The sequence below is a fragment of the Anolis sagrei genome, chromosome 6, assembly GCF_037176765.1.
Source record: "Anolis sagrei isolate rAnoSag1 chromosome 6, rAnoSag1.mat, whole genome shotgun sequence".
NCBI classification, from domain to species: Eukaryota; Metazoa; Chordata; class Lepidosauria; order Squamata; family Dactyloidae; genus Anolis; species Anolis sagrei.
Window position 1 is genome coordinate 49,417,355 of NC_090026.1, and position 26,479 is coordinate 49,443,833.

Genomic DNA, 26,479 nt, shown 5'->3' on the forward strand with positions numbered 1-26,479 from the left:
AGGGGCTATCCATCATTAAGCATGCTGCCTCAGCCCAAAGGAAGCTATGGAAGCATGTACAATTTATGAATAACAATCTTTTATTAGAATGGGAGGGAAAAGCAGTCTCTGTGGTAAGTCCAAGGGTCAAATTTGGGTCTCTAAAAGGCTTGACCTTGGTGAAAAATGTGAAAATTGAAATAATGAGATTGAAACGGAAATGCTTCTAGATTGTTGTGTTCATGGGGCTTGGGTCCTGCCAATCCTGAAACTTGCAAAAAGATTGCCTCTGGAAAAATCAGTAGAATTTCCTATAGTCGGAGTGAGTTACAAAAAAGTTTGCACTTTGCCCATCCCCTTGATGTCTACATGAATAAATAAATAATATTTATCACAAATTAGGTCTGGAATGAAAATGGGCAAGGAGAACTCAGTTGATTACAACAATCATAGGACAATACTGTTCTGATACTCTGAGTCAATAAAGAATGGGAATTCCTAAGAAATGGCAGTGTATGAAAGGAACAAGACGAGTCTATTGGCATTGGGTTGTTGTAGGTTTTTTCGGGCTATATGGCCATGTTCTAGAGGCCCTAGTTTTATTGTGTTATGGTGTGTCGTTTCTATTGTTTACTGCTATTGTTTGATTTGCTTTAAGTTACGTGTTTTTGTTATGCTGTTGTTTTATTGAGGCCTTGGCCTGTGTAAGCCGCATCGAGTCCTTCGGGAGATGTTAGCGGGGGTACAAATAAAGTTAATAATAATAATAGTAATAACTTTCTCCTGACGTTTCACCTGCATCTATGGCAAGCATCCTCAGAGGTAGTGAGGTGCCTCTGAGGATGCTTACCATAGATGCAGGCGAAACGTCAGGAGAAAATGCCTCTAGAACATGGTCATATAGCCTGAAAAAACCTACAACAACCCAGTGATTCCGGCCATGAAAGCCTTCGACAATCTATTGGTAGGGTTGTTGTAGGTTTTTCCGGGCTATATGGCCATGTTCTGGAGGCAATTTTTCTCCTATATCTATTGGTATTTCTTTCTATTGGTATTTCTATTGGTATTTCTTTCTTGCAATACCTCCCATTGTCCACCAGATAGCACTGCAGACATGCTCCTAACTGACTTCCATGTATGTAAGCCAAGATAAACATACCACACTAACTCAGATAACAATGCATGAAACTATTTATTTTGGAAAATGTCCACATTGCCCAGACAAAAATGATATCAATAGAACTTTATTTTTCTTCTCTCTCTACTCAAAAGGGGGGAGACAAAGTGAGTGAGTTTTGGATGTAGAAAGATGGATTTTTAAAACATAGACATTAAACATGGAATTATTTGTGGTTTCCTAAGACTTCTCTGTGCTATATACTCTCCTCCCCCAATCTCTTTGTGGACACACTACAAAACGCTGACCAATTGATGGGGGAGAAGAATAAGGGATGAGAAGAATACACACAGTGCTTCATTCCAACAAGTGCTTGCCTGCTGAAGTCATGGTGCAAAGTCCAAACAAAGTTCCTCCCTCCTGGTTAAATATGGGCAAACATAGTTTTAACCAATGAAGAAGCCTTAGAGGTCAGCTTCCAGCCCTTCAAGGACTGATAAATCAAGCTCCAGGCCAGCAGCTTCCAGGAAACATTTACAAAAGGTCAATGCAATTTCAGCAGTCAGCCAATGCGTCATGCAGCACAGCTCTAAGCAAGTTCCTTCACACAATCCTGCATTTCTGTGCATTACACAGTGGGATGTAATAGAGCTGCTCCTTTTAGTCAATAATGTCCTCAGATCTTTAAATGAGAAGACATGTCCTGCCACAGATGCTGCCTTCTTGGTAATATTGAATCAAAGCTGCAGATCCTTTCATCCTGCCACTCCCACCTGAGTCCCATGGATGGGCTGAAAATGATGCAGCAGCCTTTTCACCGAAGAGAACCAAAGGCAGGCCCACAGCAGCAGCTCCCCTAGGAGTTCACAGCAGCCACAGAGAGCTGTAGATTCATGACATAATGGGGATGATGGCATTGCCTCTGCAGTCCACATACTGGTAGTTTTCAAAGGACAGCTGCTCCGTGTGTGAGAGATAAGAGCAAGTCAGAGTACCTCTGGTGGGAGAGAAAGAAATGAATGTTCAAGGGAATAGCAAATGCAAACATAAAGCCTTTAACTAACCATAACATATCTCCCTAATCTGTTCTACAAGCCACTAAACACACAGAAATCCCCAACTTTTACATTGCCATGGCCTCCCAGCCATGGCTCAATGTAAATCCAGGATTCAATCCCAGGATTTTCTTTTCTATAAATAAATATTGAAATAAAATATTCTGAGTATGTGCGGTGATTGCAGGGCGCAGTCCAGGAATCTACATTTGGATTCCTGTGCCTCTCAACCGAAACAGAGACAATTTTTTCCTACGACAGTGATGACAACTAGTGGTGGACTTCAATCTGGGATTATTTCTAGTCGGAACTAGAAATAAATATTGTTGCCAATATTTGCTATTATTTATTTATTTATTTATTTATTTAAAGCATTTATATTCTGCCCTTCTCACCCCGAAGGGGACTCAGAGCAGAACACAACATATAAACGGCAAACATTCAATGCCGAAACATATTAGACCATACACATACAAAAGCATTAAAATCACTTATCTTAATGTTAAAATCCACTAGTTAAAACTGTCTCAACAACCATATCGAATTTGGTTGGCATACTAAGGGTTCCTATCGCTGCCTCATTGTACAGTCCCAAAGGCTCGGTCACACAACCACGTTTTTATAATCCTTCTAAAGGACAAGAGGGAGGGGGCTGACCTGATCTCATTAGGAAGGGAGTTTCATAGCCGAGGGGCAATTACTGAGAAGGCCCTGTCTCTCGTCCCCACCAAACGCGCCTGTGATGATCGTGGGACCAAGAGCAGGGCCTCCCCAGAAGATCTTGAGCTCTGCGGTGGTTCATATTTGCACTAGCTTCATATGATTGTGTCACAAAATAAACAGAAACCAGTCAGAGTAACATAAAAAGGCAAGGTTAACGAGTCAGATCAGGTATTGCCAAGAAATACGAACTTACTGTATGTGCAGTAGAACATTGTGAACTTTTATTCTAGACCACGTGCATATTTTGCTGAAAGAAAACAGAGAAGGGAGTAGTTTTTCGGTTTCAGATATGCTTATCAGTATATTCAACATCCCTGTATGCATGAACTGAGCTGCAATAGCTTTGCTTAGCTGTGTGGTTGTAATTGGAATGCTTTACACTAGCAATTGCAAGCAGAGAGAACCCATAGCTCAGTGGCATGATATGCTCAATTTAGCAATATTATTTCTATGAGTTACACTTCCTAGATTCCCCCAGTCTGCATAGCTACAGAGAAATTGTAGGACTTGTCATCCAAAACAGTAGCTTTCCCAAGCTTTGCCATTTTGTATGCAAATATATACCTGTTTTGTTCTCAACATCTCCACTCCTGGAAGCAGTGCTGAAGGAATATATAACCTAAAACAGCTACTCAGTACTGGGTGGGGTAGATGGTGTCAAGTTCTAGAACTGGATTCAGTTCCCCAAGGGTTCTTTCAGTACTAGCACTGGCACAGGTTACTGCTATAGCATAAGATTTGTCGGTGGTAAATGATACACAGAGAAGCATTCCAGCTCTTTTGCTGATAGGGCCCAGCATCTCTTTACGGTTAATGGTAGAATTGGGCTCCCAAACAAACTCTATGCAGATTATTCTTGGCCACTGATCAAGTTCTCCAAGAGGGAGCCGTTGGGTTAGCACGCACAAGCACACACACCGCAGGTGAGGCATGATGGACAATGGACATCCAAGAGTTATATAATGCAGAAAAAAACTGAATTGTACAAGAATGACCCAACAGCTACCATAACTGTGCAAGCAGGCTAGTAACAAAGAAGAATTCATTTCACAGATTGTTCCCAGCCTCAAACTGCAGACAAATGTAAAAGGTATCCAAAAAGGTCACTAGAGGCCCCCTCCACACAGCCATACTACCCAGAATATCATGTCAGAAAATCCCACAATATCTACGGTATATACTCGAGTATAAGCCTAGTTTTTCAGCCGTTTTTTAGGCTGAAAGAGCCCCCCTCGGCTTATACTCGAGTCAAAGTTATTTATTATTTTACTCTGTTATTATTATTTTTATTACATTTATCATTTTACTCTATTATTATTATTATTATTACATATACATAATTTTACTCTATTATTATTAAATTTATTATTTTACTCTATTTTTATTATTATTACATTTATATTTTACTCTATTATTATTACAGTCATTATTTTTCTCTATTTATTATGATTGTTATTATAACATTTATCATTTTACTCTATTATTACTATTATTACATTTCCATTATTTTACTCTATTATTATTGTTATTACATTCATTTTTTACTCTCTTTATTATTATTGGAAGGATACGTAAGAACATTTACATTGAAGGTTAGAATACTGTTTTAATCAGAGTTGGACAGTCTTATCTTAAATTACAGTTTTATGTAAATATTCAAAAACATTTAACCTACTGATGCCTCAGTTAATGCACTTTTATTGGTATCTATTTTTATTTTGAAATTTACCAGTAGCTGCTGCATTTCCCATTCTCGACTTATACTCAAGTCAATATGTTTTCCCCGGTTTTTTGTGGGAAAATTAGGTGTCTCGGCTTATATTCGGGTCAGTTTATACTTGAGTATATATGGTACTTTAAATTATCTGAATCCACACTGCCACATATTCCAGTTCAAATGTGGATTATCTGCTTTGATAATATATGGCAGTGTAGAAGGGGCCCAAGATAAAAGAAGTCTCCTGTGCCACTGGACAGCTGTTAATGTTTGTCTATGCTAACAAGAGCTCCAAAACCAACCTGAGTTTAAAATAATCTTGTATGTCAGCAAAAGGCTGGGGATGGTGACAATTCCCGCAAATAAATCCACCTGAAACCTGATCTTCCCATAATGGAGGGAGATTATTGTGATGTTGACTTAGCCCTATTTGAGCACAGAAGAAGACAGACTGGGCTCTGCAACCATCTGGCAAACTGAAATAATTAGATTAATCTAATCAAAGATGTGCTCAGTCACCAGTGTCATTACCAAACAAAATTGCAGTGCTTGGGAAATACACCAATAGCAGCTGAGCTCTCTACAGTAAACTAGAATATATATATATATATATATATGTGTGTGTGTGTGTGTGTGTGTGTGTGGTTTTTCTTCCAGGTTTTATTTTTAATACATTCTAGGGGGCCTTCCACATAGTCCTATATCCCAGAATATCAAGGCAGAAAAATCCCACAATATCTGCTTTGAGCTGAGTTATCTGAGTCTACATTCAGATAATGTGGGATTTTCTGCTTTGATATTCTGGGCTATATGGCTGTGTGGAAGAGCCCAAAGTTAACAGATAGTTTGTCATTGAGGGTAAAAACGAAATGCCTGTCTTCCTACAAGTAAAAACAAACAAACCCCAGTTAATTAATGCAAACCTTGTTCCATTTAAACCAAACAGCAATAAAATCTACCTAGATCTTGGTCAATATTGATGTACCTTGTACTTGTTTCTGTAAGTTTTTGGGGTACTATGCTACATTACTGTAATGAGGATAGTCTGTATTATAAAATTTGACCAAGAAAAAAAAACCCTGCTCAAACTGAGGTTATTTATTACGTACTCTATACTTTAAAAAGAAATCTCAATTAAGTCTGCAACATGTAAATCAACCAACTGTTGATTTACATGTTAACAGCCAGCCACAGTAATACAAAAAGAGGGAAGGTGTCCTTTACTTGATAGGACTACTTAAGAAGGATTAATAGTTCCAACCCCAGAGACAGCTGTCTCAGATATACTTACTAAGTGTTATTATCCAGGATTGTACTGGAGACATTGTAAAGTATCTAAAAATAAATTGAGAAAGAAACAGACAGAATGTTAATGGTGTGTGTTCAACTGCAGCCCATGTGATCCAGCCAAGCAAACACGCCCACACAAATATTCACCTGAGCACCTTGCAGGGGTCGGATGTCCAGTTGGGTCATCACTGTGTTTTTCCCAATCACCAGTGTCTTGTGCAAGACTTCAAGAGCTAGCTGAATCACACGTATTGGGTAAAAGTTGTTGTTTGTCACATTGAGGATATTCTGAAGAGAAAGACAAGCAGGTGAGGAGAAGTGGTGATCTGACACAAGAACTGGTTGGCGTCCATCCATTCAACAGAAGTCTTTCTTGTAATAGGCACCATTGTGCCACTGATGCAGATATTTCAAGAGGAAGGTGCTATGTAATACACAACAATTGCGTAGCTCCTATCTGTAAGGCAGGGTAGGGGTTGTATTTCATAGAATCATAGAATCAAAGAGTTGGAAGAGACCTCATGGGCCATCCAGTCCAACCTCCTGCCAAGAAGCAGGAATATTGCATTCAAATCACTCCTGACAGATGGCCATTCAGCCTCTGTTTAAAAGCTTCTAAAGAAGGAGCCTCCACCACACTCCGGGGCAGTGAGTTCCACTGCTGAATGGCTCTCACAGTCAGGAAGTTCTTCCTCGTGTTCAGATGGAATCGCCTCTCTTGTAGTTTGAAGCCATTGTTCCGCATCCTAGTCTCCAAGGAAGCAGAAAACAAGCTTGCTCCCTCCTCCCTGTGGCTTCCTCTCACATATTTATACTTGGCTATCATATCTCCTCTCAGCCTTCTCTTCTTCAGGCTAAACATGCCCAGCTCCTTAAGCTGCTCCTCATAGGGCTTGTTCTCCAGACCCTTGATCATTTTAGTCGCCCTACTCTGGACACATTCCAGCTTGTCAATATCTCTCTTGAATTGAATTGCCCAGAACTGGACACAATATTCCAGATGTGGTCTAACCAAAGCAGAATAGAGGGGTAGCATTACTTCCCTAGATCTAAACACTATGCTCCTATTGATGCAGGCCAAAATCCCATTGGCTTTTTTTGCCACCAAGAAACAGAAGCTGGCAAAATTGTATATTTGGACTGCAACTCAGAATCTTTGTAGCTATGTTAGTGGGGAATAGATGGGAATTGTAGTTAAAAAAAGGAACTTTCCCATGTTCTGACTAAGAAAATACCTGGAATAGGTTTCTCCCTGGTCCCTTTTAAACTGCCATATAAAATCCAGATGTTCTGGTTTGAACTGGTTTATATACAGTGAAGACTAAAGCTATATAATCCCGTTCAAAGTAGATCATCTGGATTATCTGCTTTGATAAACTGGATTATGTGGCAGTGTAGAAGGGGCCTGAGTTACAGTGAAATGAACAATAGGTAAAATGTCATGTTAAACGTCAGGTGGTACTCCTAATTTAACCTCATCAGCTGCTGCTCAAAATCAACAGGAACCATCTGCTTTTGACAGGGAGGGTTTTGGAAAAGAAAAAGAGCGAGAGAGGATCATTAACCTATCGAAGCCCCTTCCACACAGCTGTATCAAATCCACATTGAACTATATTATAGGACAGTGTGGACTCAGATAACCCAATTCAAAGCAGATATTGTTGATTATCTGCCTTGATATTCTGGGTTATATGGCAGTGTGGATGGGCCCTTAGAAACCATCAGAAGTGGCATTCACCTTTTAACCAGATTGCAGGAAGTCCTGCATTGTTTCATAAACACATCAATCTTTCAAGATCTGACATGAACGTTTAGTCCATATGCCTTTCCTCTACCATTCTGCATTTTATACCTTTTCCTTAGACTCCAAACCTGCTAAACAGTCTAAAACATGGGACATGGCTAATACAAAATAGGTGGAGGTGACTGTGAAAGGCTAGTGGGATGCATGAGCCCCCAGGACGCCTTGGAGAGCCTGCTTCCATACACACACACACCCACACACACACACACACATTTTTGTCCGTCCTCCAGGAAATAAAGCCCGAATGATCATTGGAGGGAAGGATATTAGAGGCAAAGATGAAGTACTTTGGCCAGATCATGAGAAGACAGGAAAGCTTAGAGAAGACAATGATGCTGGGGAAAATGGAAGGAAAAACTAAGAGGGACCGACCAAGGGCAAGATGGATGGAGGGTATCCTTGAAGTGACTGACTTGACCTTGAAGGAGCTGGGGGTGACGATGGCCAACAAGGAGCTTTGATGTGGGCTGGTCCACGAGGTCACAAAGAGTTGGAAGTATGTGAATGAATAAACAACAAAATTCTCTAGGCCTAGGTGATATAGGGGCATCTTTAGCAGGTTTGGACCTTTCTGGATCATTTTTTGATCTAGAAGCATTATTTTGAATTCTGGAACTATCTTGTTAACTTCCTTTTAAAAAAAGTATTTCCTGGGTCTCAATTGGACTAGAGCAGTGGGTCCCCAAGATGTTTTGGCCCTCAAATCCCAGAAATCGTAACAGCTGGTAAGCTGGCTGGGATTTCTGGGAGTTGTAGGCCAAAACACCTAGGGACCCACAGGTTGAGAACCACTGGGCTAGAGGGACCCACACATTGTGGAAACAGCCCATATACCTGCTTTCAAACATTTTTGTTGTTGTTGAAAACAACTACATTTTTGATCACTGGATTGTCTTTGGGGAGCACACTTTGCCTGCACTAATGTAGAGCAATAGAACATTTACAGTAAGTTACTGAGTCACTAATGTACACATTTTGCAATATACATAGCATGGGAATGGCAGGCATGCAACTGCAAACTAATCTACTGCATATATTACTGAGGGAGTGGAAGAAACACAATACTTTAAAGTACAGTGTAAATGCTACTTTAAGTGGCCAAATATAATCCTTCTCGAAGGTAACTAGATCACAGAGTACATGTGACCGGCCTCAAGGAGAGGCAGGTAGGAAATAAAATTATTATTATTACTACTACTACATGTCCCTCTGGAAATTTGAACCTAGAAACTTTATTGTTTCTAAGAGCACCAACATATACAGTACTAAATTAATCACAACAATACATGCATGTTATGTTAATGATCTGATAGATCATATTAAAATAATATTAACATTTAAAAGTATGGAGAAGAGCAAACCACAGACCATCTATTTCAGGAGTCCTCAAACTAAGGCCCGGGGACCGGATGCGGCCCTCCAAGGTCATTTACCCGGCCCTCGCTCAGGGTCAACCTAAGTCTGAAATGACTTGAAAGCACATAACAACAATAACAATCTTATCTCATCAGCCAAAAGCAGGCTGACATTTCCCATTAAAATACTAATAAGTTTATATTTGTTAACATTGTTCCTCATTTTAATTATTGTACTGTTTTTAAGTGTGTTTTTTTTTCACTACAAATAAGATATGTGCAGCGTGCATACGAATTCATTCATGTTTTTTTTTTTCAAATTATAATCCAGCCCTCCAACAGTTTGAGGGACTGTGACCTGGCCCTCTGTTTAAAAAGTTTGTGGACCCCTGATCTATTGCAATGCAGCCTGAGCCCTGCCACATGCACAGTGGAGGATCTTATTATAGCAACACCAGAGGCACTCCAAGTGGCCAGCTACTGGTCAAAGGACATTTAGTATAATGCCAAGTTTTTAAAATACATTACAACTATACCCTTGGTTCACTCCTGATACGATAAATAAACAAACAACACAGCCACAAGCTACTCACAGTCATATTGAGGGTGATACTGGGAGTAGAATTGTCAAAGGAGATGGAAGAGGCATTGAGACCACTGGGGATCACTGCAATGGAGCGTGGGAACAGGAAATACATCATGAGACATGTCATCAGCAGGCAAATGGCCACTGTAAGGGTTACATACAGCTTCCTGCAACAAAACATTAAAAGCATATCATAAGCACTAGTGACAGATCATCTTCCACACAGGAAGTGGGGAATAGAAAGGAAGAAGATGGAGCATCACCAGTGAAAACGCAGACTTACGTTCTTCTGGGTTTCAGTCGCTGATCTCCATATGGAATGAGGGCTACGAGCTGTTGCTCTTGTTCTGAAGCAGGAAAGAAGGGGAGAGAAAAATCAGAAGACTTTTGACTCCCTCCACCAGTATGTAATGACAGAATTGGAGAAACATAGGCATTATAGTTCCTTTGGGGAGACAGGGCAGTCTAGAAATAAAGTATTATTATATCACAAGGTCACCCCTCCATAGTTGTGGAGCGGGGAGTCTCCTAAATGTATCCTTTTGAAAACCCAACAAAAAAGTTCATAGTTCTGACCATTTCTATATCAAACAACACCTTTGGAAAAGACCCGCCAATCTATTTTCCACTTCAAGAATTCATAACAGACTGCATCAATCTCAAAGACATGTGGAAAAATCCCAACAGCCAATTTCCTTGAAATATCTCATGGTTCTATGGTGGGGGATTAAAGACCTTTGAAGCCCTGTCTCCCATTTTGTAGTCAAATTTCTGCTCTTAGATGCTTCCTGAAATGGAAAATGACATTCCCCCCCCCTCCCCCCAAATATTTTTTTCTATATTTTTTAACTAAGAGGCCTCAAAAAACAATCTAGAAAGGTGGGACTAATCCGCAAGCTGAAGGATCTGTTTCACTGAGGTGGAAAAAAACCCTTTTTCATACTTATGACAATTTTCAGACTGGCTTCAAAGGAGAGAGTGAGGGTGAAAAAAGCCTTGGAAGTTGCACCTACCTCGGGGGATTCTCCCAGTACCCTGGCAAGTAGGACAGGTGACAGAGTCCCGGCTGGCGATGCCTGGCCAAGGTACACAGGACACATCTGCAGAGTCCCCTTCACTGATGCTAGCATAGTATGATTCCTTATCCTCAGCACTTGGGCTTTTTTGTAGAATTGATTTTCCTTCATCTGTCTCACTCCCAGGACACAAGTTCCTTAACCATGAAATTATTTTCTCCATTGCTCAAATATAGTCTTCCTGGGGCAGGAAGCGATGACTTGTTAGTACACCAAAATCTGGGCAAGCTGATAAATTCCCTCAAGCAGTGATTAATTTCTGAAATTAGAGATTGTAAAACTCAGTACACTTGTAACACACATTTGGTATCATAATAATATATTCTCAAGCTCCATTCCTGTATCTATTCTATAATTTTTTACATCCAGACACATGCTTGGCTCCTTGGGCTGTTGCGTTTACTACTTTGCCTGTTTAAGAACAAAGGGAATTGTTTTACACAGTCAGATTATTGACCAATCAAACTGACTATTATACTGATTAGATACAGACATGCAAGGATATCAGAGAAGGGTCTTTTCCAACCCTTCCTGGGCTTGATCTTAAGTCAATAAAGTGTCAGCACTGGAAAGTTACTTCTTAGGAAGACAATTCTCAAAATTCCCCAAACAAGATATGACTATGTCAAGTCAACTTTATTTATATCCCGTCCCATCTCCAGTGGGACCCTGGGCCCTTCTAAAGAGATAACTTTTCCAAGTGTGATCACTGGACGGACTTGGGACCCTTCCACACAATCATATGACCCAGAATATCAAGATAGAAAATCCACAATATCTGCATTGGACTGGGTTATCCAAGGGTCCTTCTACACAGCCCTGTATCCCAAAATGTCAAGATAGGAAATCCCACATTATCTGAGTGTAGACTCAGATAACCCAGTTCAAAGCAGTTATTGTGGGATTTTAAACAGCTGTGCGGAAGAGGCCTTGATTAGTACTGTCTAAGGGCCCTTCCACACAGCTTATCACCCCGGATATCAGGGCAGATAATCCACAATATTTGATTTGAACTGGGTTATTTGAGTCCACACTGCCGTATAATCCAGTTCAATGTGGCTTTTATATAGTTGTGTGGAAGGGGCCTAACTGGCTCTTATATGTCCAGTCGCATCAGTTGGAAACAGACTGTGGTCACTTCAGAGAATAAAAGCTTATACCCAAATGTTAATATTCATTTGGTGGCAAACAGAATGGTGTCCCCCTCCCTGCAACAACCGCAATGTCAGTTTGACTAGGTGACAAAGGACAAAATAAATGTATGCACATGTAGGAAGTTAAAGGTCTCTCAAGTCAAGCATCTTAAAGCTTTTGTTTTCCTGCAGCTTTATAACATGAGTTTGCAAGTATGGTTGCGTGATATTTTACTCTACAGACACATAATCCTTCATTATGTAGGCATTTTAGAAATTATCATGTATCTTAATAATACTGCCAACTGCCTTGGATATATAAACCCTTTGGATTCCTGAACTGTAGTGCCCTCTTCATATTGCTATCTACCCCTAAAAATTGTCTCTGAGATCCCTTCTACACTGCCATATAATCCAGATTATCAAAGCAGATAATCCACATTATCTGCTTTGAACTTGATTATATGAATCTACACTGCCATATCATCCAGTTCAAAGCAGATAACCTCGATTTTATATGGCAGAAGGGGCCTGACTCAAATCAACATTTCTCATACTTCTGATTTCCTACATTGGTGTAAAATAACACAATGTAAAAACAAAGCAATGGAGAGTGGCTGAGAAATAAGAGATCTTTTAGATGTGTTCTTATTTATGTGTTACTAGACATATTCTTGACACTGTTAGATTTTATTATTATGAAGATGTTGGATTTACCTGCTCTGTTTTTTGAATTAGTTCTAATCCAATTTAGAAATCACTTTGAGGATGTACAAGGCATACAATAAAATAAATAATGTAACAAAGAAAACTGAATTAAGATTATTTGTAAAAGATTTCTCAAAGGGAAATCACTATATGAATAATGAACTAGAGAATGATATCTTACATCAGAGGCCCCTTCCACACAGCCGTATAAAATCCACATTGAACTGGATTATATGGCAGTGTGGAAGGACCCTGAGAAAGATCATGGGCCCAATTTTCACATACTCTGGACCTCTGATGGGTTAAACTCATGATGGCGAACCTATGACACGTGTGTCAGCACTGACACGTGTAGCCATTTTCGATGACACACAGCCGCATGCGACCGCATACAGAGAAGATGGGGCTGCATCCCAAGAAGGACATTTAATCCTCGGCTCCTACACCAGCATTTTTCTATAATGCCGAGATATCTGGCATTATAAAAAAAAAAAGCAGGGAAGTTAAATAATTAGTTTTTGGATTATTAAATACAGTTATATATTAAAATAATAATTTTTTGTTATTAAACTATAAATACCATGAAATTATGTTTTTTTTCTCAAAGTGACACCCCACTCGAGTTATGCTCGGTTTTCTTGGCGAGTATAGACACACCAAGCTCAAAAGATTGCCCATCATTGGGTTAAACTGTCCCATTTTTTGTGAAAATAGACCAGAAATCACAATTGGAGGGCATTATTTATCTACTTCTGGTTGGAATTTACAGGCCCTGGGTTCCTTTTGTGATTTTGAGGGAACAGTGCTTTTATCACCCTCCTTTAAATGGAAGGAATTATCTATTAAAATTATGCTCTAATAATATTTGCAATTGTGAGGAGAGTCTCTTTTAAAGAGTTGTTGCTGAGAGAGCGCACAACTGGATGGACTTCTGAACAGAGCTTTTTTTCTGCTGTAGGTTCATTACATGGGAGACTTATTCCAACAAAGAACCAGCTGTGCCCAAGTATGGAGGATTTATAGTATACCTTTGCTCAGGTTGACTTTTTAAAGGAAACTTGGTGATTTGAAAGAAAATGTACAATTTTAAAACCAATATGCATGTTTTCACAGGTTCCCTTTGGACTCCATTCATGTTTGTCTTTGGATTCGTGTTGCCATTCGTTATTGTAAAAGTGAGTTGTGCAATAAAACACTTCAGAGTACTATTAGTGTTCAGGGTGCTGCTCAGTCATGTCCTCCGTCCAGGACAAAATAAGCTGACAAAGTGCAAATAAAGCAAAGTGAGCTTACTTACCTGACAAATAGAGAGGGCAGAGGCCAACAGAGGATCACTCCCAGATGTTCCCACTCAAGCTAAAAATCGAAGGGAGGGAGCACTAGGAGATATTTCCACTATTTCCCATCAATCTCCCAACCAGTCAAATGTTTACATTTCCTTTAAGGTGATCTTCTTAAATGCTGTGTATCATATCTACAACACATAAATTAGATACGAAATAGAAAAGAAATGGAAAGGACATGAGATCATTATTGGGTTGAAAACATTTGATAATGGGGACCAAGTCCCTGGAACTTAAGAGCAAACTTTATTTGAAAATTTAATGGATTTAAGGTTTTTCCATTAATTTCCCCCTTTTTAAATGAAGAAATAATAATAATAATCATACTTTATTTATACCCCGCTCCATCTCCCCCAGTGGGACTCGGTGCGGCTTACATGAGGCTATGTTCATAAGTGCAGTACACACAATATAACACAAAAGCATAACAAAACCAGAAAATAAAATACATAAAATGCAAAACCAATATAATAAGCGACAAAACAATATAAAACCCAACATTAAAACACAAACAATTTCACTGGGCAGGACGAGAGAGAAGGCCCTCTCTCTCATCCCCACAAGTCACACTTGCGATACAGGCAGGGGGGAGAGAAGAGCCTCTCCGGAATCATAGAATCAGAGTTGGAAGAGACCTCATGGGCCATCCAGTCCAACCCCCTGCCAAGAAGCAGGAATATTGCATTCAAATCACCCCTGACAGATGGCCATCCAACCTCTGTTTAAAAGCTTCCAAAGAAGGAGCCTCCACCACACTCCGGGGTAGAGAGTTCCACTGCTCCGAGCCCAATTCAAAGTGCTGGTTGTGACCTATAAAGCTCTATATGGTTCTGGCCCAGCTTACTTCTCCGAACGCATCCACCCCTACGTCCCACCTCGTAATCTAAGATCATCCGGGAAGGCCCTGCTCTCGCTCCTGTCAACAGCACAAATGCATCTGGTGGGGACGAGAGACGGCCTTCCCGACTGTGCTCTCCCCCCCTTATGGAACACATTCCCAAATGAGGTAAGATCCACTCCCTCCCTCCTGGCTTTTAGAAAAATATTAAAATTATGGTTTTGGGACCAGGCCTTTGGGCAGTAGATGTATGTAGCATTTTAGAGAGACATTGACTGGAATGGCAATTTGATTGATGGGACTGTTTTAATGCTTGTTGATTTATTGTTTTAATTATGATTTATGTTTAATTGTGGTTTTACTATTGTAATTGTTTGTATTGGCATCGTATCGGTGCCCAATGTAAGGCATTGAATTTTGCCGTTATTTATATGTAAACTGCTTTGAGTCCCCCTAGGAGTAAGAAAGGCGGTTTATAAATACTGTAAATAATAATAATAATAATAATAATAATAATAATAATAATAAAGACATTGACCACCTCTTTTCTTTCCCCTTTATGCAGAATATCCATGTCTCTAGTATGTCTATCTAAATCTACATTTGTGGGTTTAAATTTTGTGAATTTGATTATTTGCCCTGGAAATCGCTTGGTCCTCCAACATATCTCTAGGATCAACTTCCAGCAAAAGCACACCCCACTTTTGCAGTAGTCCTGTGCCCTTAATCCAAGTGAATCAAGAGAAGTGGGAACAGGGAGGAGCCAGGATTACACTATAGATCTGAAATGAAGAAGTTTCTCCTTGACTTTCAGAGTCATTTAAAAAAAACAACAACAAATTACACAACAACAAAAGTTCCTTTTCGAGAAGGTGATTTCCCAGATTATATAATGTTATAATGGGTTGTTCTCCTTCTGTTGTGTTTGATGTCTCCGTTTTTCCCCCCTGGGATGACCATAGATATTTATAAATATCTTCGCAAGACAATTGAAGAATTATAGTAATACTAGCTGTGCCCTGCCACACGTTGCTGTGGCCTATAGTAAAACTTATCAAAGTTGAGGTAGATATCTGGACTATTATGAAAGAGAGGTACCTACCTATTCCTTCCCCCTTTTCCTCCCCCTTTCTCTCCTTTCTTCCTTCTCTCCCTCTTTCTTTCTTTCCTTCTTTCACTACTTGGTTTCATCCTTCTCTCTTTCCTTCATTCCCTCCCCCTTTCTTCCTTTGCCTTTCTTCCCTCCCTGTTTGCTTCCTTCTTTCACTTTTTATTTCCTTTTATTTCACCACCATCATAACAATAACAATAATGCAATGCATTGCCTCTGGGACCTGACACCTCTCCCATTCCCCCTAAAAGGGTCTCATAGGAACAATAGCATAATAATAATAATAGAAATAACAACCTTTACCCGCCACGTGTTGCTGTGGCCAATCTTCCCTCTTTCTCTCCTTCTTTCCCTCCCTCCCTCCCTCCCTCCCTCCCTCCTTCCTTCCTTCCTTCCTTCCTTCCTTCCTTCCTTCCTTCCTTCCTTCCTTCCTTCCCATCTTTCCTTCTCCTCTTCTTTCTCTATCTCTTTCCTTCCTTCCCTTTTTCTTTCTCTTCTGCTGTCTCTCTTTTCTTTCCTTCCATCTTTCCTTTTCTTTCCTTTTCTTCTTCCTCTAACTTCCCTTCCTTCCCCCTTTTTCTTTACCTCCCTTTCTCTTTCTTCCTTCTTTCCTTCCATCCTATCTTTCCTAGATTTTGACAGGGCGGGAAGGGGCGGGGTGGGGTTTGGAGGTGGCCTGAAGTAAAAGGAGGTAAGATTGGGGCAGGGGAGTGATGGAGCGTGGGGTTGTGTGTGTGTGTGCGGCGGCGGGGGGAGTGGGGTTGCGTGTGTGTGCGGCGGTGGGGGGAGTGATGGAGCGTGGGGTTGTGTGTGTGTGTGCGGCGGCGGGGGGAGTGATGGAGCGTGGGGTTGCGTGTGTGTGTGCGGCAGGGGGTGTGTGTGTGCGGGAAGCGGTGCGGCGGGGCTTGGAGTGGGCATGGTTTCCGCAGAGGGAACGTTGGCCGGAAGGCCATGTGCGCGCGCGATGGAACTTGTGGCTGGGCGCCAATGCGCATGCTCAGTTGTTTTGCCGTTTTGTGAGTGTGTTGTGTTATTTTTCATTTTGAGTAGATATGTTTGTACCTTGTGGGTTGTGTTATGGGCACGATGATTTTGGTTAAGTTTCGTTGGGGGATTTTTGAGTTTTGTTGTTTTGCCGTTTTGTGAGTGTGTTGTTGTGTTGTTTTTCATTTTGAGTAGATATGTTTGTACCTTGTGGGTTATGTTATGGGCACGGGGATTTTAGTTAAGTTTCGTTGGGGGATTGTTGTTTTGCCGTTTTGTGAGTGTGTTGTTGTGTTGTTTTTCATTTTGAGTAGATATGTTTGTACCTTGTGGGTTGTGTTATGGGAACAGGGATTTTGGTTAAGTTTCGTTGGGGGATTTTTGAGTTTTGTTGTTTTGCCATTTTGTGAGTGTGTTGTTGTGTTGTTTTTCATTTTGAGTAGATATGTTTGTACCTTGTGGGTTGTGTTATGGGCATGGGAATTTTGGTTAAGTTTCGTTGGGGGGTTTTTGAGTTTTGTTTCCTCGTTGGATGCCCCTAACAAATTTATATATATAGATATAGTAAATTTTGTATGGTTGCATACTGCAAAATGGTGCTGGAAATAATATGATGTGAAAGCTGACTGGCACAACCTAGGGATCACAACCAGATACAGTGAAGACATCCACCTTTGTGCTTTGCTACTCTGCTGCTGAATACGCATGCCCAGTGTGGAATACATCTCACACGTGAAACATTGGATGTGGCTCTTAATGAGACATGCCACATTAATACAGGATATCTGAGGCCCCTTCTACTATACTGCCATATATAATCCAGATTATCTGCTTTGATAATCTGTAACTTGCCTTGAACCAAGAAGAAAGGAGGGTACAAATAAAATAATAATGACAATTATTATTATTATCATTTTTAGTCAGTGTAATCTTAGGCCCCTTTCACGCTGACATATAATACAGATTAGCAAAGCAGATAATCCACATTGCCTGCTTTGAAGGGAATTATATGAGTCTATACTGTGTATAATTCAGTTCAAAGCGGATAATCTGGATTTTATCCACCCTGAGTCCCCCTGGGGAGATAGAGCAGAGTACAAATAAATTGTTGCTGTTATTATTATTATTATTATTATTACTATTACTATTATTATTATTTTATATCACAGTGTGGATATAATCCAGTTCAACCAGATAATTTGGATCATCTGCTTTGATAATCTGGATTAAGTGGCAGTGTAGAAAAGGCCTGAGATCCCTTCTGCACTGCTCTATAAAATCCAGATTATCTTCTTTTAACTGGATTATATAACAGTTTAGACTCATATAATCTACTTCAAAGCAGATAATGTAGATTATCAACTTTGATAATCTGGATTATATGGCATAGTAGAATGAACAACAGAAACGAGAGCTGAGCCTGTCTAGCCAATGCAATTTTCCAAATCGTGACCCCCCCCCTCCAAAAAAATCCCAGGAACGGGCCTAGAAACCAAGAAAAACTGTGAAATAATAATAATAATAATAATAATAAACATTTCACTTGTGACCTGCCACTCTTCAGGGCTTGAAGTGGTTTTTTAAATAGTATTTTTTCATAGTTTGAGGCAGGTTGCATTGCTAAAACACAGAATCAAAATGCAGAATCATTTCAAAACACTCTACAGACCACAAAGATTCAAACATATTCCCATAAAATACACATTAAAATACATAAAACGAAAGTTAGACATAGGAATAATAATGTCGCCATGGCTCAATGATGTGGAATCACAGGAAGTTGTCGTTTGGCAAGGTATTGATGTAGATCAGGTATGGACGAACTAGGGCCTTGGAAGCATAGAGTTGGAGGAGACCACAGGGGTCATCTAGTCCAACCCCTGCCATGCAGGAAAAGCACAAAGTATCCCAATATGCACAACAATAGTACATCTACTCCAGGTATGGGCGAACTTAGGCCCTCCAGATGTTTTGGACTTCAACTCCCACCATTCCTAACAGCCTCAGACCCCTTCCTTTTTTTAAGCCTATTTAAGGGCCCTTCCACACAGAATATCAAGGCAGATAATCCACAATATCTGCTTTGAACTGTGTTATCTGACTCCACACTGCCATATTATCCAGTTCAATGTGGATTTTGTACGGCTGTGTGGAAGGAGCCTTCGATACGTTGTTTCCGACCAAAGGCAAACTTTACCACAGGATTGTTTCACAGTTAGCCTTTCCTTTGAGGCTGAGAGAGTGTTACTCAGCTAAGGCGGCTTTCACGGCTGCCGGGTCTCCACGAAACCTGTCTTAGGCCAACAAAGTCACACACTCTCAGCCTCCAAAGGGAAGCAAAGTCAAAACTACACCATGTATGGTGTAGGCAAAGAAATAAGGAAGGAAGAGTTCTTTCTTGAAGGAAATGACACATTTCAGTGCCACCGCCAGTGCCCTCAGGGTTGAATTTCAACGAAATTATCTCAGGTGAGGGGACTTCGTCCCCTCACCTGAGATAATTTCGTTGAAATTCAACCCTGAGGGCACTGGCGGTGGCACTGAAATGTCTCACTGCCTTCCTTCAAAGAACATGAAGGAAATAAAGGAAGCAAAGACAAGAATTTTCCTTGAAGAGCGAAGTGACATTTGGCTCCTGAAGAGAGGACAAAGTTGGCACCTGTTTGGTGCTGCATCTCACCCTCAAAGAAGGCCGACTTTGTGCCCCTAGGAATCGACGTTTCCCCCCAAAATACCACAACACACAACGCAGAAGCGAAAGCGACCCAGCCTTCTTCTCTCTTTCTCCCTCCTGGCTGTGCTTGAGGGAGGTGGAAACACCACAAGGGCTCCACCCCTCCTCGACTTCCCTTTCTCTCTCTGCCATTAAAGCAAGAGTCCTCCCACCTTCCCTCCCTCCTTCTCTCCACAACATCTGGCAGTGTAGACACATATGATACAGTTCAAAATAGACAATCTGGGATCGGATCCTGGGATGCAGGGCAGTGTAGACCCACCATTTCAAAATACTCTATAGACTACACATATTCAAACATCTTCTATATAAACAAAAATGTAATGTTTGGGTTGTTGTAGGTTTTTCCGGGCTATATGGCCATGTTCTGGAGGCAATTTTTCTCCTGACATTTTGCCTGCATCTATGGCAAGCATCTTCAGAGGTAGTGAGGCAAGGATTAGCACCTTGATTAGCATTCAATGGCTTGGAAGGGCCTGGGGGGAATCTTTTGTTGAGAGTGATTTTATGTGCCTGTTTCCCCTCTGTTGTTTTGTTGCAAACTACTCCAACCAGAGAAATCAGCCATAGCAGAGCACCTGATGAACCAACCTGGACACAGCATATTATTTGAGAACACAGAAGTGCTGGACCACTCTCACAACCACCATGTCAGACTACACAGAGAAGCCATTGAAATCCACAAGCATGTGGACAATTTCAACAGAAAGGAAGAAACCATGAAAATGAACAAAATCTGAATACCAGTATTAAAAAACTCAAAAATTACAACAGCAAAACAACAGAGGGGAAACAAACAGGCACATAAAATCACTCCCAACAAAAGATTCCCCCCAGGTCCTTCCAAGCCATTGAATGCTAATCAAGGTGATCAGCTGAAACATTCACAGCTAGCCCCAGCAGACAAAAGTCCTTTGTCTCACCCTGGTCATTCCACAGATATATAAACCCATTTTTCCTACTTCCAACAGACCTCACTACCTCTGAGGATGCTTGTCATAGATGTGGGCGAAACGTCAGGAGAAAAATTGCCTCCAGAACATGGCCATATAGTCCGGAAAAACCCACAACAACCCAATGTAATGTTTGCTTGTGAGATTAACAAAACTCAGAAACCACTGGACGAATTGACACGAAATTTTGACACAATACACCTAACAGTCCAATGAGTGTTCATCGCCCCTAAAAACACAAAAAACCCCAGCAGAATGGACTTAAAACCCCCCAAAATATACCATATATACATATACACATACACTCATATACACATGCACACATACACACATATATACCCAAGCACACACAAATACATATACATACACACATATATGCATGTACATATGCACACACAAATATACACATGCACACATACATACACACACATATACCGACAAATATGCATATAGACAAGCACGCACATGTACACAATATACATATACACATATAAACACACACATCTACATACACCCATATGCACACACACAGATATATATCAGGCCCGTAGCCAGGATTTAGATTCGGAGGGGGGGGGGGGGGGGCTGAGTCTGAGTGAAAGAGGGTCTACGCTAGCAAACCTTTTGTATCGTTACCCCAATACCCCCATGTTTATGGGATATATTGAGTATGGTGATCAGATCATGATATGAATAAACATAACAGTTTAAATAATGTACCAGTAAGGCCTTCTCGCTGACCATCATGAGAATTTCGGGGGGGGGGGGGGGGGGGCTGAAGCCCCCCAAGACCCCCCCCCCCCCCCGGCTACGTGCCTGACACATATAAACACATATATACACACACAAAACACATATATACAGACTGGCCACGGCAACGCGTGGCATGGGACGGCTAGTATTTCCATAAAATACATATTAAAATACATAAGTTAAGACATAGGAATAATAATGTTGCCATGGCTCAATGATGTGGAATCATGGGAAGTTGTCGTTTGACAAGGTCTTGAGTGTTGATCAGGTATGGGCAAACTTGGGCCTTTGAGGTGTTTGGACTTCAACTCCCACCATTCCTAACAGCCTCAGGCCCCTTCCTTTCCCCCCTCAGCCGCTTAAGGAAGAGGCCTGAGGCTGTTAGGAATGGTGCGAGTTCAAGTCCAAAACACCTGAAAGGCCCAAGTTCACCTATTAAGCGCTGAGGGGGGAAAGGAAGGGGCCTGAGGCTGTTAGGAATGGTGGGAGTTGAAGTCCAAAACACCTGAAAGACCCAAGTTCGCCCATTAATCGGCTGAGGGGGGAAAGGATGGGGCTTGAGGCTGTTAGGAATGGTGGGAGTTGAAGTCCAAAACACCTGGAAGTCCCAAGATCACCTATTAAGCGATGAGGGGGGAAAGGAAGAGTCCTGAGGCTGTTAGGAATGGTGGGAGTTGAAGTCCAAAACACCTGGAAGGCCCAAATTTGGCTATTAAGTGCTGAGGGGGGAAAGGAAGGGACCTGAGGCTGTTAGGAATGGTGGGAGTTGAAGTCCAAAACACCTGAAAGACCCAAGTTCGCCCATTAATCGGCTGAGGGGGGAAAGGATGGGGCTTGAGGCTGTTAGGAATGGTGGGAGTTGAAGTCCAAAACACCTGGAAGTCCCAAGATCACCTATTAAGCGATGAGGGGGGAAAGGAAGAGTCCTGAGGCTGTTAGGAATGGTGGGAGTTGAAGTCCAAAACACCTGGAAGGCCCAAGTTTGGCTATTAAGTGCTGAGGGGGGAAAGGAAGGGACCTGAGACTATTAGGAATGGTGGGAGTTGAAGTCCAAAACACCTGAAAGGACCAAGTTCGCCTACTAAGCACCGAGGGGGGAAGAGGCCTGAAACTGTTAGGAATGGTGGGAGTTGAAGTCCAAACACACGAAAGGCCCAAGTTCGCCTATTGAGCGCTGAGGGAGAAAAGGAGGAGGCCTGAGGCTGTTAGGAATGGTGGGAGTTGGAGTCCAAAACACCTGAAAGGCCCGGGTTCGCCTATTAAGCGCTGAGGGGGGAAAGGAAGGGGGCTGAGGCTGTTAGGAATGGTGGGAGTTGAAGTCCAAAACACCTGAAAGGACCAAGTTTGCTTATTAAGAGCTGAGGGGGGAAAGGAAGGAGCCTGAGGCTGTTAGGAATGGTGGGAGTTGAAGTCCAAAACACCTGGAGGGCCCAAGTTCGCCTATACCTGGTGTAATGTACCATTATTGGGGTGCTTTGTGCTGCATGGTGGGGGTTGGACTAGATGGCCCATGTGGTCTCCTCCAATTCTATGTGCTTCTAAGACCCATGTGTCAAATTCAAGGCCTGCAGGCCAAATCTGGCGCTCCCATGTTTTTTTTGTGGCTTTCCAGATACTGGACTACAACTCCTGCCTTCCTCATCATTAAACACCCATGACTGCAGATTATGGGAGTTGTGATACAGTCACATCTGAAAAGCTGCGGTTTGTTTTGTTTAGTCAGGAGAGTATGGTTTGAATTTAAATCCAAAGGTTGTGGATACGATGTCTGATTTTAAAATGTCCTCTAACTTTGTCCCCGACCACAGAGTTGTAAGTGCTGCTGGGTTGCAAGTCCCATTATCCCCAGTCTGCATGGTGGATAATTAAAAGCGATGGGAGTTGTTGCTGCGTAACATCCGGGAACGCAAACTGTGACTACTGTGCAAAAATATAGTTTCATGTATGTTTCATAAACATCTGATACTAGGTCTTACCAAACATTTAATGTTGGTGACATGCATAGTTTTGCGACACAGTCGTTCAGTTTTACAGTAGAGTCTCGCTTATCCAACCTTCACTCATCCAACGTTCCGTATTATCCAGTGCAGTCTGCTGTAGTGAATGTTTTCAATACATTGCAATGTTTTGGTGCTAAATTTGTAAATACAGTAATTACTACATAACATTGTCGCGTATTGAACTGCTTTTTATATCAATTTGTTGCAAAACATGATGTTTTGGTGTTTAATTTGTAAAATAATAATAATAATAATAATAATAATAATAATAATAATAGTTAATAACAACAAAGGGGACTCAGGGCGGATCACAAGTACATATACATGGCAAACATTAAATGCCATTTGTATAGATAGTACACAGACAGACAGCACAGAAGGTGGTGTTGTTTCGATGCCATGGACGGTTGGGCTCGAATCCACAGGGGGTGCTGTCGCTCCATCCTCTATGACGAAGAGTCGTCAGGACTTCCTCATTCCAGCATTTTCTGATCTTCTTTATGGCATTATAAAACACCCCCCCCCCCTGCTTTTAGCGGTACCTAATTTATCTATAGCTAAAGCTGTTTTCGAACTGCTTAGGTAAACAGTGAGCAGGGCTGACAGTCGGCTGCTCATGCCGACCCAGGGCTTTGAACTTGCAACGTTTTGGTTGATAGATCTTATAGTTGCTGATTTATCAGCTGTGCTAAACATCCAGCCCAAAAGCAAAATTTAACGTTTAATAGGCTTTTATTTAATCCCTCCTTATCATCCAACATTTTCACTTATCCAGCGTTCTGCCGGCCTGTTTATGTTGGATACTGTACTTGCAAACCATCACCTTCACAGGATGCAGACACATTTTGTTGAAATTCAACCTTCAGGGCACTGACGGTGGCACTGAAGTGTCTCACTGCCATCCTTCAAGGGACATGAAGGAAAGAAAGAGGGAATGTAAGCAAATACAATAGTGAAATGTATGGGGGCGCAACCTATCGCATGAAAACCTTTCATTTATGTATTTCTAAAATTTCTAAAATGATTTATTACTTAGTACATATGGTGCAGTGGGTTAAAGCACTGAGCTGCTGAGCTTGCTGACCGAAAGGTTGCAGGTTCGAATCCGGGGAGCGGCATGAGCTTCTGCTGTCAGCCCCAGCTTCTGCCAACCTAGCAGTTCGAAAACATGCAAATGTGAGTAGATCAATACTCATGGGAAGGTAACGGCGCTCCATGCAGTCATGCCGGCCACATGACTTTGGAGGTGTCTATGGACAACACCGGCTCTTAGGCTTAGAAATTGAGATGAGCACCACATTTGCGTCGGACACGACTGGACTTCATGTCAGGGGAAAACCTTTACCTTTACACATAGTAGATTCGGAGGTTTCTTGTTACATTCGTGTAACACACATACACACTGCTGGTGGCATATTAATTTGCTGCTACAGTTTGGAAAGCTCTGCCTTATACACAATATTGCCTGATGATAATTTTGTACACGTTTGATTTTGTGTGCGAAACAAAGTTTTATATACATGGAACACAACTGGTGTACAAGATGTAGCTGGAAATGACTCTTGAATATATTTATAAACCACTCACATCATTTTCAAAGAATAGGTCGCTGCTACAAAGCAAGTTGAGTACCTTGATCTTTCCTAGGTCTTCTTGCCCAGCAATGGTTTAATCTAATTCAGGATAATGTCTGGTATGCTTTGAGGGGTGTGCCATTGAATAACATGTGTCTGTAATAACCTTGGTATCTGTGGTTTAAGGAAGACCAAGAGGCCTTTGCATTTTCAAAGTAATGGTATGTTTTCTGAGGAATGGGATTACTAGCAACTTCAACCCATATTTGTCAGTTTCTAGATTAGGGTTAGGCAACTGTGGATCTTTCAGTTTTGTTGGATCCTGAATTATTTACAATTTGCTATGCTAATGAAGGATTCAATGACCAAAAAATCTTGGAAATGGCTGCTGTATAACAACAGATTGCTAGCTTCAACTGTTTGGTTAATCTAGACCAGGGGTTCTCAAACTAAGGCCCGGGGGCCGGATACGGCCCTCCAAGGTCATTTACCCGGCCCTCGCTCAGGGTCAACCTAAGTCTGAAATGACTTGAAAGCACACAACAACAATCCTATCTCATCAGCCAAAAGCAGGCCCGCATTTTCATTGAAATACGAATAAATTTATATTTGCTAAAATTGATCTTAGTTTTAATTATTGTATTGTTTTTAAGTGTTTTTGCACTACAAATAAGATATGTGTAGTGTGCATAGGAATTCATTCACGCTTTTTTCAAATTATAATCCAGCCCTCCAACTGCTTGAGGAACTGTGACCTGGCCCACTGTTTAAAACCTTTGAGGACCCCTGATTTAGACAATGCTTAAAATCAATTGAATTGCTTTCCTATATGTCCTCTTTTGCTTACTCAGCCCTTGACAATGGTTAAAGCAGTTAACTTAGTTCATGAAATGCAGTGAAAATACTGCAGTCATTTAGACTAGTCCAGCCCGACCCTTGTATTAATAGAAGCAATATACACAGAATTCACTTATTAACAGTCTTTTGTTCAAGATACACTCTCTTCTCAGTACGTCTGTCATTCATCATAATGAAAATACTCACTACCTCTGAGGATGCTTGCCATAGATGCAGGCGAAACGTCAGGAGAGAATGCCTTTAGACCATGCCCATATAGCCCGAAAAAACCAACAACCCAGTGATTCCGGCGATGAAAGCCTTCGACAATACAATGAAAATAAGGTTTGCTATTCTACAGGACACCTGGGAGCATATCCACAAGTGGATATGGTTGTCATGCTGTAATAACCTTGGTATCTCTGGTTGCTTCTGGATCGGAGATACCAAGGCTATTACAGCATGACAAACATATCCACTTGTGGATATGCTCCCAGGTGTCCTGTAGAATAGCAAACCTTATTTTCATGGAAAACCTGGGAAGGAATCCCACTGGAGCATTGCAGCGCACCCAAATATCTGGGAGTCACTCTGGACCGTTCTCTGACCTACAAGATGCACTGTCTGAACATCAAACAAAAAGTGGGTGCTAGAAACAATATCATACGAAAGTTGACTGGCACAGCCTGGGGATCACAACCAGATACAGTGAAGACATCAGCCCTTGCGCTATGCTACTCTGCTGCTGAGTACGCATGCCCAGTGTGGAACACATCTCACCACACTAAAACAGTGGATGTGGCTCTTAA

At 41.3% G+C, this 26,479-nt stretch overlaps 1 protein-coding gene across 4 annotated transcripts; it reads right to left on the reverse strand.

Moving 5' to 3' along the window:
• Window positions 1-1,152: 1,152 nt before the first annotated feature.
• Window positions 1,153-19,642, reverse strand: TMEM106A (transmembrane protein 106A). 4 transcript variants are annotated; one of them, XM_060781251.2, is made up of 9 exons: window positions 19,500-19,642; window positions 13,841-14,017; window positions 10,640-10,883; window positions 9,910-9,973; window positions 9,634-9,793; window positions 6,029-6,169; window positions 5,883-5,926; window positions 3,068-3,121; window positions 1,153-2,093 (listed from the first exon to the last, which is right to left on the reverse strand). In XM_060781251.2, exons 3-9 carry the CDS (start codon window positions 10,863-10,865, stop codon window positions 1,988-1,990), a joined length of 795 nt encoding a protein of 264 aa, XP_060637234.2. In that variant the 5' UTR covers window positions 10,866-10,883; window positions 13,841-14,017; window positions 19,500-19,642; the 3' UTR covers window positions 1,153-1,987. The 4 variants fall into 4 exon arrangements, with proteins under 4 accessions (XP_060637234.2, XP_060637231.2, XP_060637232.2 ...); XM_060781248.2 differs by having other exon boundaries at window positions 10,640-10,961; XM_060781249.2 differs by having other exon boundaries at window positions 10,640-10,961; window positions 19,479-19,642.
• Window positions 19,643-26,479: the final 6,837 nt, after the last annotated feature.

Coding starts and splice junctions, on each gene's coding strand:
- TMEM106A (XM_060781251.2), bottom strand. CDS start 10,865: ATGGAGAAAATAATTTCATGGTTAAGGAACTTGTGTCCTGGGAGTGAG. Junction 9,974..10,639: donor TACTGGGAGAATCCCCCGAG/GTAGGTGCAACT, acceptor TTCCTGCTTCAG/AACAAGAGCAACAGCTCGTA. Junction 2,094..3,067: donor AATGTTCTACTGCACATACA/GTAAGTTCGTAT, acceptor CTCTCCCACCAG/AGGTACTCTGACTTGCTCTT.